The sequence below is a fragment of the Melanotaenia boesemani genome, chromosome 9 (assembly GCF_017639745.1).
Source record: "Melanotaenia boesemani isolate fMelBoe1 chromosome 9, fMelBoe1.pri, whole genome shotgun sequence".
NCBI lineage: Eukaryota > Metazoa > Chordata > Actinopteri > Atheriniformes > Melanotaeniidae > Melanotaenia > Melanotaenia boesemani.
In genome coordinates, this window is record NC_055690.1 from 11,817,001 (window position 1) to 11,835,346 (window position 18,346).

General features: G+C 36.7%; 1 protein-coding gene across 4 annotated transcripts in view; it reads left to right on the forward strand.

Annotated features, from left to right (window-relative positions):
* cntn5 (contactin 5) overlaps positions 1–18,346 on the forward strand; it is a 108,794-nt gene that overhangs the window by 51,588 nt on the left and 38,860 nt on the right. For all 4 annotated transcript variants that reach the window (XM_041995789.1, XM_041995790.1, XM_041995791.1 and 1 more), the window contains exons 4-7: positions 577–700; positions 799–974; positions 10,990–11,085; positions 14,274–14,477. In XM_041995789.1, the coding sequence (XP_041851723.1) occupies positions 577–700; positions 799–974; positions 10,990–11,085; positions 14,274–14,477 (600 nt within the window). The remainder of the gene's footprint in view (positions 1–576; positions 701–798; positions 975–10,989; positions 11,086–14,273; positions 14,478–18,346) is intronic.

The window sequence follows — 18,346 nt, forward strand, 5'->3', positions numbered from 1 at the left end:
CAAGCCAGAGAGAGAGAGCAGATGTCCACTCCATACACTGCACTCCCAAACCTGGCCAAGACATATTACAAAGTTGGAACTTTTATCTCACTTGAATCAGTTGGCCCTCCAGGCAAACAACAGTGGTGTAAAAGGTGTAAAAAGTAATTACATGATAGCTTTAGGGTTGAACCCAAAGGTGTTATTTTCAATGTGGAGTTTTTAGCATCTGAATCATATACAATAGGATCAGTTGTAAGATCTCTGCAGTATACTTCACACTTAAATTAACTATTTCACCTTTGGATTCTCACTTGGATTCTAAGTGGTGTTTCCATGTATCTTACTGTTAAGCAACCAGATCAGATATGACGGTTATAATATATATATATATGTATATATATATACATATATATATATAGTTTAAAATTCCATCGCACTGTGATGCTGCACGTGTGACTTTTCTGTTGTTTCATGCACCAACTGGCTAATAATAGAAAAGATAATTGGACTGTAAAACCGAACATTACTGCTGTTGTGAATATTGCAATCATCCTAGCAATAATTTCTTTCTTTCTTTTTTTTCATTTCTCACAGAAAGCGAGGAGTTTGGGCCTGTTTTCATCCAGGAGCCAGATGATGTTATTTTTCCTTTGAATTCTGATGAAAAGAAAGTGATGATGCACTGTGAGGCAAGGGGGAATCCTCCACCCACATACAGGTGGGACATTTATTTGACTGTCTCCACCTCAGCTTTCTAAGCTTATTAGTTTGCCATTCTTAACAAATATAATAAAATCTGCTTTTTATGTTTTTCAGTTGGTACATCAATGGGACCAAGGTGGATTCAGAGACAGACTACCGTTACACCTTCATTGATGGAGACCTAATTATTACCAATGCAAGTGAAATCATTGACTATGGGAAGTACCAGTGTCGAGCAGAGAACAGCTTTGGAACCATCCTTAGTCGAGATGCTCTACTGCAGTTTGCATGTAAGTAGAGTTTTTTTAAATGATGTTTTTTCCTCTTCAGTACTTCTGCAGCTCTGCCTGCACAATATAAAGTAAGCAGAAACTCATTCTAATGTCATTCTGTGTTGGAAATTTAAAAAAAATGTTATTCAATTATTTTCAAACTGACATAGCCCAAATAATAAATAAATAATTAGCTTTAACCCATTTGTCCTTTTAATTCAAAGTTAATCTGTATTGTCTCTGGGGTAAATAAACATGGCGCTGTCCACAGTTTGGTTTTGATGCTGAAGTTAATTTGCACTGGCTCTTCTTAATACTCTATAGTACTGTTAACAGGGTCTGTGCCCTTAAATGCTGTTTCTCAGTGTTAAATGAGTGCAAAAAGCACATTTTCTTTCTCCCAGTAATCCCCTGGCTTACCTCCAAAGCATCATCTCAAGCTAAGGCAGGACACACGGAAAAAATGAGTGTACTATGTTGAGAGGAAAACGCATTGCTGGTGTACGCTGCAGTTTTCTCAGGGAGCAATGACCATAACAGCCTTATTGGCATGTCTACAGGGAACTTACTGCTCTCAGTCACTGAGCTGTTGCTAGAAAGAAAAGTACATGGTCTCCTGTGTCGTTATGGGGACTTACAGTTGTAATAGCATTACTTAGGAAACAAATGGCCAGATTAGCCTGAAACTGTACAGGCAGGGGAAAGGGATGGACTTTTCTTCAGTAAAACCATTATTATCTAAAAGCTACCAGAATAGGAGTTTTTTTTTTTTTGTTGTTTTTTTTCATTCATGTACAGTATGTCAATGTAATTAGAAGTAGTGGGAAAATAAATAAATAAGATAAAATTTGGTATTTTGTAAGCCAGGCTACACTGGCAGGATGAAATGCCCAGATGGTAAAGCACATACACAAGCTACAAAAAAAAAAAATTCTGCTAGTTTATGAGCAACATAAGTCCCATTTCAACATGTACCCACTTCTGTCCTTTCAACTGTCCAGATCTTTTCCTCCCCCTCTTTCTCCTTAATGGTTGCATATGCATATAATGAAGAACTGAGCTTGAAAAATTGCCTGAAAATGAGCAATGTAACATTAGGACCCTCATTTATTAGTCTCAGCCTAAGACATGGCTATTTGTAGTTTAGCATAAATATTATGCATTGGCTTGACTTGTATTATCCATCAAATTTATTACAGTTAGACCTAAGAAATATTTTATGTGATTTAACTGACAGTATACATTTTACAATGACGCTTCTTGATTCAATGATAAGCTTTGAGGTAGGTATTTTAAATTTTTCAGTCAAACTAATTATGGTAATCATTATTATGATTAAAGTTTGCACTAAATTCCTAAATATACTTGAATAATACCGGAAGTTTTTACTGTGTGTGTCTCAGTAATTACCAATTCATTCATTCATTCATTCATTCATTCATTCATTCCACAGTTTAATCCAGTGAGTCTCAAAATTTTAGTGCTCAGCTACACCTCAGCATTTGACTGAAATCCAGGAAAAATGCAGCCATAAACCAGCTCATACAAATGTTCTCATCACTGAAACAGCTTACTGCACTTAATGATTTCATGAGCTGCAACACAGCTCGCCTGTGTCACTACTTTTCACATGATTTGTGAAGACTGACTGGTATGAGTCTTGTTCAAACTGTCCAACATCACATTTGCACTCATGAACTTTAGGATTTATTCGTCTTATAACTGCATTTAATATTAAATTCTTTTTGCAGATCAGGCAGGTGTCTTTATCTGTCCCCATGAGGTCAGAAAAAAGAAGAGTACATCCATTCTTCCCTGAAATCCCCTATCCTCCCAACCACACAGTGTTTTTTTTTTCCTGTAGTGTCTTTTTATTTGATTTCCCTGTGAAACTGCTGAGTTATCCACTGAAACAGATAGCTTTAGCTTACAGTGTTTGTATTATTGGCAGGACTGAAGTGATTTCTAGTTGCCATGCAACCCGTAGCTTTCCACAAGACGTCATTTCCAACCTGACAGACAAATGTTGGGTGAGGGGTGGGGGACAGCCTGAGACCGTAGATGGGCAGTGTAATAAATACAGGCTGTTGCAATAGCCTTCATTTCCCATTATGTCTTTTCTGGACTGGCCGAGTCACTGTTGCATCCTGATGTGTGCCACTGCTAGATGTGATTTGTTTCTTCAGGAGGTTAAATGCTTTACAACATTAATGGGCATCTATCTGTAAACTACTGGATTTAATTTATTTTTCTGGTTTTATTCAACAATATATTTATCAGATTTTGCACTGTGGAATTCTCATACTGCACACATGCATGTACTACAAAAGCACACAACTATCTGTGTATCCATCCATCTATCTATCCATTTTCTATACTGCCTAGTTCAATTCAGGGTCGCAGGGAAGCTGGAGGCGAGAAGCAGGGTAGAGGCGGGGTCTGTGTATACAGGGGATATAAAATGGATGTACTTAGTGCTCTGTTTACACCCTCTGTGGAAGTTTTTCAGTTCTGTCTTTGGCTGAGCTGAACACTCAGATATCTCCTTCGTCAGTCTGCTTGAAGTTGATGTGTGATTTTGACACGCATGGGCAGCTCACATCAAGCTGCAACTCACATCAGATACTGGCAGTCACCACTCACCACTTTTGGATAAGTGTCACTTCTGCATCTGTCTGGAAGATAGTGGTTACAGTTGATAAGGGTCTCAGTTTGAGCTGTTTTTATCATTTTTAATACTAGTGGATGTTAAGTTTCTTTACATCAGCTGTACTTTCATAAAAACTTAACCACTTAATTTCAATATTGACTGAGTGTGAGGTGGTCATCTTACAGAAAAATGGTTTGATTCTGCTGTAAGAAGGTTTGAAATGTACAGAAATGTTTTGGTTTAGTATTTTATATATATATGTAGATCATTAAGTACTACCATTCGAGAGCTTATTTTTTTGACCATATAAGTGTGTACGAACAGATACACATCTATGTGTTGTGATTGCAGTTATTGGAGTCTTTTTCCTTGGTACACACATTAGAAATTAAATCATTGAGCATATGCTGGGATGTGCAGATATGTTTGCGGTCATGCTTGGTTGACTGACAGGCGTGACAGCCCATACGATGGCCGATTGTCACACATCAGCTTCACCTAAGCCACCTTTACACAAAATTGGATTTTCTAGCAGACAGGCCATTTTCTGGCAGACAGGTCAGCCGGTATCTTGTTGTAGGAGGCCTGACAGGGAGTAATGTGGAAAGATACAGGAGAAACACTGCACCAAGATCCCATTGTTTCTCTAGAAATTGCTTACGATGCTCAGTGGTTATTATTCAACTTTTTTTAACCAAACTCTATGTTCACTTGCTGTGCTGGACTGTAGCAAATGTTCTGTGGCCTTGAGGTTTGGGACCACAGCCTTAAAATATCATTCACTGAGTAAACGTGCAGCTCAGTCAGACTGTGGAGTCAGCAACAAAGCCCACGGCTCACCTGTCACAACTGTTGTTATGGTGCTAAGAGAAAAAGGATCCAAGAAGGTCCATGTGGGAGAATTGATTATTTTTTGTGTAGTAGCAGCAAACAGAGTCATCGCCGTATTAAAGAAAATTTACTCTTCATTTAGGGCCAATGCAGGTATTTTTCTGTGTTATATTATCTTACTGAAATGCATATGTAAGCCATGGAAAACTTACAAGACAAACTTTTGACTTAAGGTAACTGATTAAGAGCTGAAATCCTTGGACTTCACTGTCTAGACAGCCCTCTGGCAACTTTCATCCTCTTCATCATGCTTGCATTACTGCTGATATGATGAGACACACTGCTCTGCAGGTACTGCTTATGTGTGGGATACATACTGGAGCTCAGCCATGTAATTGGTGTTCCTCTGTAGCTCATTCATATTTATGTGTCAAACAAAAGGGTTGTGGATGCTGAAGGAGCAGTGGGTTGACTGTAGAAGGAACATCGTGTTACTGGAGGTTTGTGTTCTGCATGTTCAACAGTTGTTTGATAAATTGCCTGTGTTGGCGCTTCCTTTTGGGTTTTGTTGGACTAAGGGATAACAAGTATTGCTGGCTTTAACTCGAGTGCTAAATTCTTGAGATTGAACGTCATGTCAGCTTTTCTGCCTCAATTGTGTGTCCTCTACTCTGGATGATTGTGAAGAGCCCATGTATATAGACACAGAGGGTAGAGACACAAAAGTCAACACTCACAGCAGTTTTTAGTGTCCATGGTTATACGTATGTTGCATCATTTAATGAATTATTAGTTCAAATTCCATTATCAGAAAAGTAACGCTAATGTAATTATCTTCTTTATCTGCCACTCATGTCTTATCATTCATTCCTGAAATACATGTATGTTTAGGAAACGGTCGTGGGATGCGTCATTGGTATAAACAGCATTGGCTGTTTTGCAAATCAGCAATAAGAAAAAAGGTTCAAATAAATAAAATCTAACAAACATCCTATAGGGGTTGTTTATTTTGTTGCTCAACTTGACAGTAGAGTTCAATAGTTTGAGCTTTACATATTTATATGCTGAAAGCATCTGCAAATTTAATCTTATCTATTTTTTTCAAAAATTTCTCCACATTTATCCTTTGAATTTACACACTTGTGTAATTTTTTTTTTTTTTTAGCTTCATGCTGTACAAGTATTCAGCAGCATCAGTGTGCTATAGTCTACATTTCTTTCAAACGAGACTCTTCAGAAGCTTCCACTGAAACAAAGAAAGGTGCCCTGCAGCACACATTTGAATGCAGAACCTCCCCTCGCTCTTTCCACATATCAAATGGTGGGTATTTATCACTCAGCATGGAGTCCAACTTTTTCTTCCCTTTTTATGTCGGCGCTGCACATTTTAATGCAGTTGCACAGTGGTTGATTGCTTTACCTAGTTCAGATACACATGAACAGTATGTTTCCTCTGAATATTTTAAAGCAGTAATTGCATGCTCTTTTGACTTAAAACAAGTTTTGACTTGTACTCTGCAGTTTATCTAAATTAAGATATTATGCAGAGTTAGCAGACTTCTTGTTTCTCTGCTTTAGATGGGGAGTAATATTGCCCCAATTACAAACTGCATCTACTAGAATATGAAACACAGAAATCCTAGAAGTTTGCTATGCAGTTTCCAGTTTTTTATAAAAAAAGAAAATAGTGCAGTTTCAAGTTTTATTTAGGATTATAAATTATTTTTCCTTCTTTACACGTCTAATATATTGTCTAATAAGACTATATTACCATTTCGTTGGTTGAGGTTTTCAAATATTTTGCCTTCTCTCAGCTGGAGCTGATGCCAAATTTAAGGTAAACTGAATCTTGATGGTCCTATTTTAAAGCATGTGAGAAAATGACTGAAATTATTTTAGAAGTATTTAATTATAACATTTGGTCTAGATGAGTGTGCTGCACACACCTTTTCCATGCAAGATAAGAAACAGAGTCCATCAGGAAAGGTTCAGTCAAGGCTCTCCATATTATATTGTAAAAACCTTCTGGGTCGTGTACTCTGCTCAGAACATGTTTCGGTAGGATACTTTTTTCCCCTTTTTGTTTTGAAATTCTGAGCTGCTGAACTCAAACTTGGGCTGCTTTTCAGCCGTGACTTTGAAGGCAGCAGGCAGAAAGGAGGGCCTCTGATCTTTTTCCCCAAAGAGTTCTCTCTGCAGACGTGAGTCTGGCTAAGGCTCAGGTATCGAGCCACTTCGAGCAGTACAGTAGTAATAAAATTGAAGTGATGCTTTGACTTAAGTGTTGAATGATCCACACATACACAAACCAATCTGATATGTTCTTTTGCATCATTTGTTAATGTCTTTTTTTAAATTCATACAGACCCTGAAACTAATGATTTGTATTAAGCATTTTCTCAAATGCTGGCTTCAAAATTTAACACAATATTTTTTTACATTTATATGGACATATGTTGACTTGAAACTTGTAAGGAAGATTTAATAATCATGCAGTTTTTACATTATTAAAATGTAATTAATATTAATTCAGCTGCATAACTTTGGTTTGCAAAGCAAACTTCTTGGTTAGTTAAGGAATTCATTTGAACTCAAAAAATACATAACTTTTTCTCATTCTCTTGTTTTTTGATTGCCAAAATGCCCACTTGGCTTTTATTTTACTTAGACATTTTATAAATGATCATCATGTCAGCATTCTCTAATTAACAGTGTTGCTACATTAAATGTAAAATGTATAATTTTCTTGGTGCCTGGAAATGTTTGCGAGGAGAAAAAAATGTCATCCATTACTGGCTGTTTTAATGAGTCTCTAAGACAGGATATAGCTACTGTGCAGCCATCTGAATTCTTATCATGCTATAACAGCTTTATGTGGATGCACAATGGAAATGCATGAAGTGAGAAACATTTAATTTTTATTAAAATTAGCCAACCTGTCCATGAAGACTCTTTACCATGCAGAATAGCTTAAGGGAAAGAAATATCTACAGTGAAAGACAATCCAATTTGTTAAGCTATTTTTTATGCTTTACCCTGTTTATCAATCAGTGCAAAATCTGCATAGCTTACCTACTATCCATTTTTTTTATTAAAGATATTGATCATTGATAGCACATATTGTGTGTTTGAAATGAAAGAGAAGAAGAGTCACTGCACAAATAGTTTACACTGACATAAATGGCAGAGCGGTGATGGCTGATTTTAAATCATTAGTGAACATGGTGACAATCATTTGCTTTCGATCCTTACTCTGGTGTCGTGTTGTCAGCACAAATAGACAAAATGGGTCAAGTTGATGGGAAGTATCTGCAGGATGGTAATCCAACACAGCTGTGATGCAAAACAGAAAGGCAGCCAAAATTTAAGAATTCATTTTGTAATATTGACAAGCTAACTGGCCCTAATTTGAGTTGTAACAGCTGACATTAGATTGGCACTCTAGTGTGTGGGGAATCAACCATGACTAGGAGGTTCATTCAGTGTCATAAGAGAAGTTTTAGATAGCTCAATAAGGAGAGATGAAATCAAAAAAATGTAATATTTTATTGATCTACAAGAACTGAATTTGAAACTATTTTGTTTGGCCATTAGACGTCAACTCATGGGAATGGTTACATGCATAAAGGAAGGTATAGGGACAGAAGTCCCTTCCAAATCAAGAAACTGGCAGTGAATTAGTAGTTAGGATGTGGTAAATACTTCTGATGAGGTTCACCTGGCAGCAGGACAAGGTAAGAATAGGGAGGCAGGTTGTGTCAGCCCGAAAGGGAACTTGCAGTATGACTATTTTAAGAATGGGGATCAGATTGATTGGTTGGAAAAGTAGGAGCCAAGGAAACCATTGGACCAGAGTCATGACAACAGAATTTGTGACTTTAGTGACTGAGTGACTTTAACATTGTGGGAAATGGATGTGACAAAATGCAGCAGTTAAAGGCCAAACACCAGACAATCAGGGTATATATGAGGAAAAAGATCTAATCATTAAACGTCTACTTGAGTTTCATTTAATCTGCATTTCAGACTTCTAGCCTGTGTACACCTTCTTCAACATTTCCGACAATCAAGAGCTAACCTGTCTGCTTGGTGCTGCATTTGGTTTGTTTTAAGCACAGGAAGCTGTAAGCATGGCAAATAGATTTGTGGAATGGATTGATTGCTTGCAAATCCAGGTTGCATGGTTGGCTACTCAGCTGAGTCTATTGTGAAGGTGCAACATACCAAATGAAATATTTATTCCCTTCTATCATTTTTCAGCATATTCCATCTCCTTTAACTGCAGACTCCATTTTTTCTTTCTTTTGCTAATGGTTCACCCTTTGTGCTTTAAATTTCTCTATGTTGTAGATTTTCTATTCATTGAAGATAATGATGAATAGAATTGAATTACCAAGAGCTGAATATAAAAATGCTTCTCTGATCAGTACATTACATTGAATAAAAAAAGAGAGACCCGGGGCCTCAGCAGCAGCCCCGAAGCACTATCCCAAGCTACCCCACCACGAAGATGACTCCAGGGTGGCAGAGGAGAGTCCTAGCTAGAGCCCCCAACAGTCTTGGGGCACAGGTCCCAGTGGGCCAAGATCAGCAGCCGCCGGCCCCGCCAGGGACCGGCCACCCGGGTCAGCCCAAACCGAGGGGCTAGCACACACCCCAATGTTCCAGCCGCATACCCCAGGAACCAGGGCGCCATCGACCCCCACCCCCCACCTATTCTAATCTGCACCCCATATAACTCCACACTCACACACTCCCCTGTGCCATACCCACAAGCACTCACCATCACGCAGTAGTGTATGGTAGTCTTTAAAGTGAAGGCCATAAACTGCAATCTTAAATGTGTCAAAAATGCAAAATTTGAGAGTTTTTTAAGAATGCTTTACCTACAGTTCCATGACAACAGTAGATCTTACACCTCAAAGTAATTGAGTAATGTGGTGGAGACATGAATATCAACAGAGGATCAATAGACCATTATTTGATTTCCTCAATTTGGCCAAGCAGTTTATACAACATGCCTAACATGTCAGTTTCTTTTATTCTCACAAAACTGTATCTGAAGTAAAAACACCTACATTGTTTTGTTTATTATTTATTTGTGTCATGATCTGTGGGGTTTTCTTTTCATGTTTAGTTCTGTTTTTTGTTTTATTTTGTATGTTTTCCCTGTACTGTGTTCTGCTTTCTGCTTTATGTTTCTTGGTACATCTGGTTTGATTTGCTTATTCACTTCACCTGTTCCTCGTTATTCCATCTGTATATACCCCTTGGTTTCCTTTTCACCTTACCAGTTCATCATTTCATTGTAGTCTCCATGTCTTGTATTCGTCATGTGGTCTCCATGTGCTGTCACAGTTTTGCCTCTGAAACTGCAAGGGCTGGGGTAGGAGGTTTGTGGTGATCAGGGAGCAGACAGTGGGCGGTTTGGGATACACAGGCAGATATGATTGACAGACAGCAACTAGCCACTTGCAAGATGGAAAGTGAGATTTGCAAAGCACCTACACCACAGAGCGGCCTTTGACCCTCCAGAATCACCTCAATTACACAAGAACAAGGTGGTCCTGAACCGTATCAATCTGAGCCGTTAGAGGTGTTATGCCAACCTGTCAGCAGCTCCAGCAGCTCCAGCAGCTCTGGAAAGCTGTGGAGACTCGCAGCAGGTTGTGGCAGCTGCAGGAAGTGCCGCTGGAAGTTGCTTCTGCTACGATTTGAGGTGCTCTGTTGCCAGATGAAGATCAGCAGGTAAAGCATAAAGGCTGGTGTTACTTTTACATCCCTCAAACGCACAAATCCGTCCCATTGCAGGAATATTTCATCAGAAAATCCGTGAAAGAATAGAACTTTGAAACTAGCAAATCTACAACATATGAGTTTGCATCACATCATATGCGTTGGTGGGCATGGTTTTCTCTGCCTGCTAGGCGAGGACCCGTCTATCTGCATCTGGAGGGAGGGGCTTTTAAAAGTTTCTTGTGATGTAGAGAAGCACCAGTACAGCTCAAATACGGCTCTACATCACGAAAAAACAAAACCATGGTTTTACCCAGTAGGGGACTTTATGAGCCCCTTTTGACCTGCAAAATCCCATTTTTTTTTTTTTCTTTTTTTAGGGAATTAAAAAAGTTACTAATTTTATCAAAAGTAAAAATGGTTTTCATCACAATTAAGTAATACTATGTTGTTTACAACCTAAAAACACATTTTAAGGTGTACAACCCCTTTGACGTTAATCTAAGTATAAAAAAATATTAAAAGCAAAAAGAGAAAAATAATAATTTCACAGTTATTTAATAAACAGAAAAAAAACAGAATCTTTCTAAATGGACTTGCTGTCATAATTGTGCAGTTGGTCAAATCATAGACCCCCAGGCAGTGTCTGGCTGCAGATTTTTCTCTGTCAGGAGCATGTGCGACTGTTTGTTTACATTGTTATTAAACTATTTGAAAGCAGAGGACTCAGCAGAGATTACAAGCATTCAAGCTCTGTATGTGATCTCTTATTAACTCGGTATGACTGAGAAAATTGGTATTTCCATGCTCTTTCAGATCTTGGTGATTTCAGTCCAAGGAACCGGGGTGGAGTTTCTGTGCGTGAAGGCCAAGGTGTGGTTCTTATGTGTACACCTCCTCCTCACTCACCAGGTAAGAGTTTAGATACTGAATCAAGAGCAAAAGAAAAACACTTTTTCTTCATTATCAAGAAGAAGCTCATCAGTGTTGATCACAGCTTTTATCTCATCAGGTAATGTGTTCTGTTTGCACTGCCAAGGTGAATGATTGCCCTCTTTATTTATTTATTCATTCATTGTTTTGTATTCTATGATTAAGTATTGTAGCCGTCCTGTCCACCCAGCCATGACGCACAGATGCTTATTGTGATAATGAGTGAAAATAGCTGAGCCAGAATGCAGATTCTTGAAGATGAAATTTCCTGGATCATTAGAAACGGAAAGAAATGTTACACAGCCTGTTCCTTCACAAAGATAGAATGAAGGCACGTCTTCAGCAGCACATCTTGAATATTTCCCTCTACAGGTGTCCTAGGAATGATTGCAAAGGGCCCCTTATTACCCTGGCCATGCTCCGGATGCCATTTTACATGAAGGTCAATGATTAAATAACTAGAATATGTGATGACTGACAGATTAAACTGTAGCACAGATGTTTATTACTTTAAATCATAAAATTGTTACATAAATTGTCCTGGCTAGGTATGAACAATTCTCTGCACAGAATTTAGAAATCACAGCATCATATGTACATGATTTTTTTTTAATGGTTAGAAATGTGTTTTGATAAAAATCAAGCTCTGGAGATGTAGAGGTGATGTAGAGTGAGAGCAGCATGATGGAAATATGGATTTTCTGTCTTTTGTATTTTGCTGCTGCTCTGCACCTATAAACTGTAACTGACCCAGATTTCAGCCATAATAACTAAGTGTAAGACCTTTAGGTTACATCAGTTGCATTATGTTGGCTAATTGGATCAACATATCATACATATAAAATCACTTAAACAGATAAAAGGGAGCTTAGAATAGGAAGAGTAGATTTCAATTCCATGCTGTCTGTTACAGAAAGTCACAGACAGTTTTGAGATTAATTCAGCCAAATAGGCATTAAAGGACCTAAAGAAAAAAAAAGATTAAACCTAGAAACAACCACATGTACAACATCTTAGCTTTTATTTATTTATTTATTTAACTGCAAACATCAATATGATTCAAATTATATGTTGATAAATCACCTTCACTTAAAATATCTTTGTTACCATCACTATCGCAGAGTGATGCTGTGATAGAACAGTTTATGAACTGGTAAATGGCTATTGAGCTTAAGTTTTAATACTTACAATTTCATCTGTACAGTTAATTCTCAAACACACAGCACTGGTGAGATTATAATTTGCCTCCTCAGCATTACTGACATGGCCTTGGATAATGATTTCAAGTACAGAATCAAATAAATTTTTCTATTTTTAAATGCCACAGGCATAGAGTTTGCTGCCTTGATGAATGCTTTGCTGAATCACTGTTGAAATTCATATTACATTTGGAGTTTAAACTGTTTGTGGGTTAAATTGGTTGTCGGAGGACTCAAAGACATTAAAACACCACTTAAATTAGATAGGTCTCATGAGTGAAAATGATTTGCAGTCACTGAGATGTGAAAAGTTTATTATTTTCCATTCCATGGCTCTGGTCGTTTTTTTTTTTTTTTTTCCTTTTTTTGTTTGTTTGTTTTTTTTTCTTTCTATTTTTCATGTGTATTTTGGTAAGTAGTTTTCACTTCTATGAAGATGAAAAATAATGAGCTTTGAACAACAACTATTAGAACTGTGATGTCTTTGTGACATTTTTAAGAACGACATACTGTCAGTATTAAGTTAACATGCAGCAGTTATTAGAATAGAATAGAATAGAATAGAAATACTTTATGGAGAGTCCTCAGGGAAATTTGGGCAGTCTTCTCAGTAGACTGAGCAAAATGATGAAAATCTGTCAATCTTTTTATTTTTCTTATCTTATTTTTCTTATTATTTTTCTTTCTTTTTTTTTATTTATTTATTTATTTCTATGTATGTCCTTTTTATTGCACTCCCTAACTTTAATAATAAATTAAATGTTGAACCGAATCCAGATATGGGCTATAAAATCCATTAATTTATTTATTGTTTACCAAGAGGATGAGAGGTTAGCATGTCTGTTGATATTTTTCCTTATTATTATAATTATTGTAAGGGATTATGAATGCAGATCAAAGAGTTGTGACATTTTGTTAGGAATGGTAAACAGATTAATTTCTCTATGGTTGACAGCATCCTGCTTTTAATACAATGATGGATGTGGCTCTGTAGACACATGCTCAGCAGTCTCAAGGCAAACAGCTTAATATTAAAGACACTCCTACTATTTTTAAAGTGATCAAATTTCTTAGATCTACTCATGTTCAGTTTGTATCTGACCATGGTTTGTGAAGTATGCAAAACACAAAACCATATTTATTCTTGGAGGAATCAAGATATATGCAAGGCTCCTACAAACTTTTATTCATGAATAAAATATAAAGGATTCTATCTACCCAAATACCTTCATAATTATTCAAAGGTTATTAGATAGGAAGTCAAATAATCCCTTTCTGTGCATGTTTCTGTTGGTCTTGTTATACACCAGAAAGCTGCATCTGCCGTTTAATAACCCTAAACACATGCGCGCCCACATCCATACACAAACAAGCTTTCTGGAATCAATTTATCTGTATGCTAGTTTACCTCCTGATGCTATCACCGGTTAATTAAAATAACCTCTTTTCAGTTTTTTGTTTATTTTGTTTTTTTTGTTTTTGTTTTTTGTTTTTTTTTATCAGAGGGGACCTCAATATGAATTTACTAGACTTTGTAATGACAAGCAAGATCTTTTGTTGCTGCACATTTGCTGTAAAATTTCAGAGCAAAGAAATAGTCCACATGTCAGATAAGAACAAAAGAACCTTTTCGATGTTTCAGTAATTATTTACCATCCTTTGCCAGAAAGTGAATCAACAACTGCCTATTAGTGGTTCACAAAACTTGACCAGTAAGACTGCTATTGATAGTTGAAAGGTAGTGACAGGATGTAAAAGTGCAAAAGTATTCTTTTCTTTTTGTTTGCTTGTATGTTTTTTTTTTTTTTTTTTTATGTTTTCTCTATATCTCCAAGGATCAGCAGAAAAACTGAAAATACTGTACATGATTTTCATCCAAGTTAGGTAACATTTACAAATGTAAAAAGCAGGTCAGCATGGAAATGGGTATTAAATATACATTCACCCCTTTTTCCCTCATTTTTCCAGATATTATTTACAGCTGGGTGTTTAATGAGTTCCCCTCATTTGTTGCTGAGGACAGTCGGCGCTTCATCTCGCAGGATACAGGAAACCTGTATATTTCCAAGGTGCAGCCCTCAGACGTTGGAAGCTACATCTGTCTGGTGAAGAACACAGTGACGAATGCAAGAGTTCTGAGTCCACCAACTCCTTTAACATTGAAAACTGACGGTGAGGTTTTCATCAGTTAAATCATAAACAGAAAACTGCAGTCCTCTCTTTGCTCGTCTCATCAGTCTACATGGGTTTTTTTTTATCTATTGCAGAGCTGGCTTCCCCCAATGAACTTGTTTAACACAGATGAAAATCTAAGAGTAGATTTTATATTACATTGTTGCACTTTATTTTATGATAATGTATTTGGAGAGAATTTTTCAGATCAGATTGGTTAATAAAAATGGGACAGACTCCTTCTTTCCACTGAGCCTTATGTTGGCAGAAGACATTTTGAATACCGTACACACTGTAAATAGATGGTGTGCAATGCGTTTAACGTTTGTGTGGGGAGGCTTCTTTGCTCACAATGTGTTTAGTGAAACCGGCCATCAGGGAAATCATTTTCCTGCATAAAATTAACTGAATCAATGGCCCTTGCTGTGGATGGGAGTCTGTTCTTTTATACTTGTCTCTCAGGAGTTAGATGGTGCAGAGCTGTTTGTTGGATTCAGGTGTGGATTTCACCTACAGGCTTTTCTGTCAAACTTCACAAAAAAAAAATGTCCATCATACAAATGTTGGTCATTGTCAAGCTTTCTCATTTTTTCTTTTATTTCCCTGTTTTTAAATGTTGCAACACAACTCTTAAGGATTACATCCCTTCCAGCAGGATTGTTGCTCCATAATTGCATAACGCCGTATGAAGTTGCCCTCTGAGACATACATAATACTTAGCACATAACCATGCTAAATTGTTTTGTGTCTCTCGGTAAATGAGATGCAAAATGCAGTCAGTAGGGCATGTGGTCAGTCTGCTATCAGCACTGTAATGTGCAGAAAGGGACCTTGTGGTTATTTTTCCAACTAAGAATTAAGAATTCAATTTTGCAGCACTGATGGGATGCAACTGTGGAAATATAACCATAACCCATATAGTTTTTTATTATTGATTTATTTGGAATAGCAAATATTTAATGCCATTTGAAACTGTGATTTTTAATGAAACATAATACATAAAAGTCATTTACATTATCCAAATAGATAAAAGATGGATCAATCATAATTAAAAGAAGCTATGCCCCTGCATTTATTACACCCTCAAATCCATGAAATGAGAATAATGGGATTCAAATTAAGCACAAATGATTAGAAACTCCTTTGGGAGTGGCAGATGCCACTGTTCTCATTTAAAGTCTGACATCTATAACTGTGCTCTCTTTGCTATTGAGATCTATGAATTGTCTGTTTTTACAAATATCTAAAATGTTTTTTTCAGAATTTCAGAAACAGTAGTTGTGGATGCTTATAAATCAGGAAAGAGTATTTAAAAGATCTGTCAATAATTTCAGATTGAAAAATAAATATTCACTGAAAGAAAACCACTTACAAATGATTAAATTCCAGAATACTGCCAATTTATTCAGGACTTGCTGCCCCTTCAAATTCAGCCCAAGAGCAAACGCTTTAATGTAAAAAGACGTTGGTGTCAAAGTCCGTGCCTCTACAGTCAGCGACACTGCACGCACTGCACCTACATTTGAGACGTGCCAAGAAAAAAATATCGCTACCACGAAAGAACATCAGAGTAAAGCTACAGTTTGCCAATGAAAGCTTAGACAAAGACCAGATCAGGCCTGTTAAAACAATGCACCGTGGACGGACAGAGTGGAAATGTTTAGTGCAGACCAAATCCAAATATTCAGGACAAGAATCCCATTACCAACTGCAAAGCACGATGGTGGAAATTCTATGGTTTGAGTTGCTTCACTGCCTCTGAAAGTGAATATCGGGCTGTCACTTATGCAACTCTGAGTTCTGGATACCGTCAAAGAGAAATCTATTATAATCTAGAAGTTTAAGTTTAACCCTGAACTGAATGTTTCAATGGAATTATAATGCTGAGAAAACTACTAGGTCCATTAAGGAATGACTCAAAAAACAAAATTTGGTGGATGTGGAATGACTAAGGCCAAGCAGATTTAAATTCTATAGAAATCTTGTCAGAATAAGAAGGAGGCAGCACATAAAAGAAGCCCCTCAAGCATTTTGCAGCTGAAGGAATATTGCATGGAAGAGTGATCCAAAACTACAGCAAGCTGTTGTTAGCTTGCTGTAGAGACTAGTGGACAATTATTCCTGAGGCTTAAAAGACAAAAGAGCCAAACAAGCTTCTGAGGCCAAGGTGGGCTCATGTTTTTTTTTTTGTTTTTGTTTTTTTTGTTTTTTCTTAAGTGACAAATTATATCTTGATATCTTTTTGTTTTTAGAAATTATCTAAAAGCAAATTTATTTTATGTTGTGTTTAGTACTACATTTATAGGCACTGTTGTAAAATATAATGCAATTCAGGCTGCATAATATATTGTTTCAGAACTGGCACTGATGTGCACTTGTAATGTCATATAGCAAGTTTAGGAAAAAAGAAAAAAACTCCTAATTTTTAGTGTAATATAATATACTCAGACTTAAGGACTCTAAGATACATAGATAAGCGGATTTATTAAAATTAACAATAGAAACATGGATTTTTTGTTATTCTAGTAAGTGATATTCAGGCTATGCAACGAAATTATTAAAAACTGTGACAAAGAAAGAAAGGGGAAAATACTATTGTGCAAAAAGAAACCTGATATCAACAATACAGAAATGCCCAGGCTGCAGAAATTATGATGTTCAGCAAAATCCTCTCCATTGTTGGCAGTCCTGTAATATTTTTTAAAACACAATATGACCCATTTGTTTAATCACTATTGTTGGAACAACTAATCTCTGTTTAATGAATACAAAGCCAGATCTGATTGTCTTGCAAAGGAAATTTATATATAAATATATAAGACATATCAGATCACTGACTCCAGCTTGGATTCAGAACATGTACTTTGGATTTTGTGGTATATTATACTAAGATAGTGAATTAAACAACTTTATTCCTCCCGCTAAAATGACTACAGAGGATTCAAACTACTCACCTGCTTTGTGGTACGTGTGTTAACACCAGTTTTAAAGGTTTTTTTTTTTTGTTTGTTTGTTTTTTTCGTTTGTTTTTTTCAAATGGAATCAAATATTGATTTTTTTTCCAGCGCAGCAACTCATGACACAGATTTACCACAATCATTACAGTCAATCATTTTTTCCAAACAGATTAATTCAAATCAGCCTTAATTTTCCCTAATTGTAGTTTTTTCCATTTTGCATTATAAAGGTTTTAAACTGGAAATCATGTTTACTTGGTCAAAATGGTCAAAAAGATAAAAGTTTCCACAACCATGAGATGTAGTTTTTTTCTGTTTGTTTTTTTTTTTTTTTGTTTGTTTTTTTTCATATGTGTTTAAAAGGACTTTGTCACAACACAACACAGCCAAATCAAATCTCCACACTTTCCAAACCTTGTGATGGTCAGCAGCTGTCTATGATGGGAATTTGGGTGTAAAATCTGAAAATTACACTGCTGCACCTCAGCAGTAGACCTTCAGTCATTGGAGTCTGACCAATTAGACACTGCAATCTGTGCCTCAGTGGAAGTGGGCAATTATTACACAGCACACAGTTCAGGCTGGATCTGTTTGACTCGCCACTGTCAGTTACAACCCTCACTCTCTTAATCAAAACAAGCATCAGCGCTCCATTATACCCAGCTGGAGGCCATTGATCATCAAATTGCAATCCTGTCTGGAGTTCAGGCCAAACACTGAACTCCAGACTAGTGCACTGCTGTTCTACATAGTTTGCTGATGTTTGCTTCATTGTAAATAGAATCAACTAAAAAATTTTTACCAGTGGTAGTGATGGTTTTATAGAGCTTCCCAGTGTCTTAACGGCATTTAAAAAAAGAGACAGGAAACTTAAATTTGCACAAATGAATGCAAGTGAAACTGATATTATAC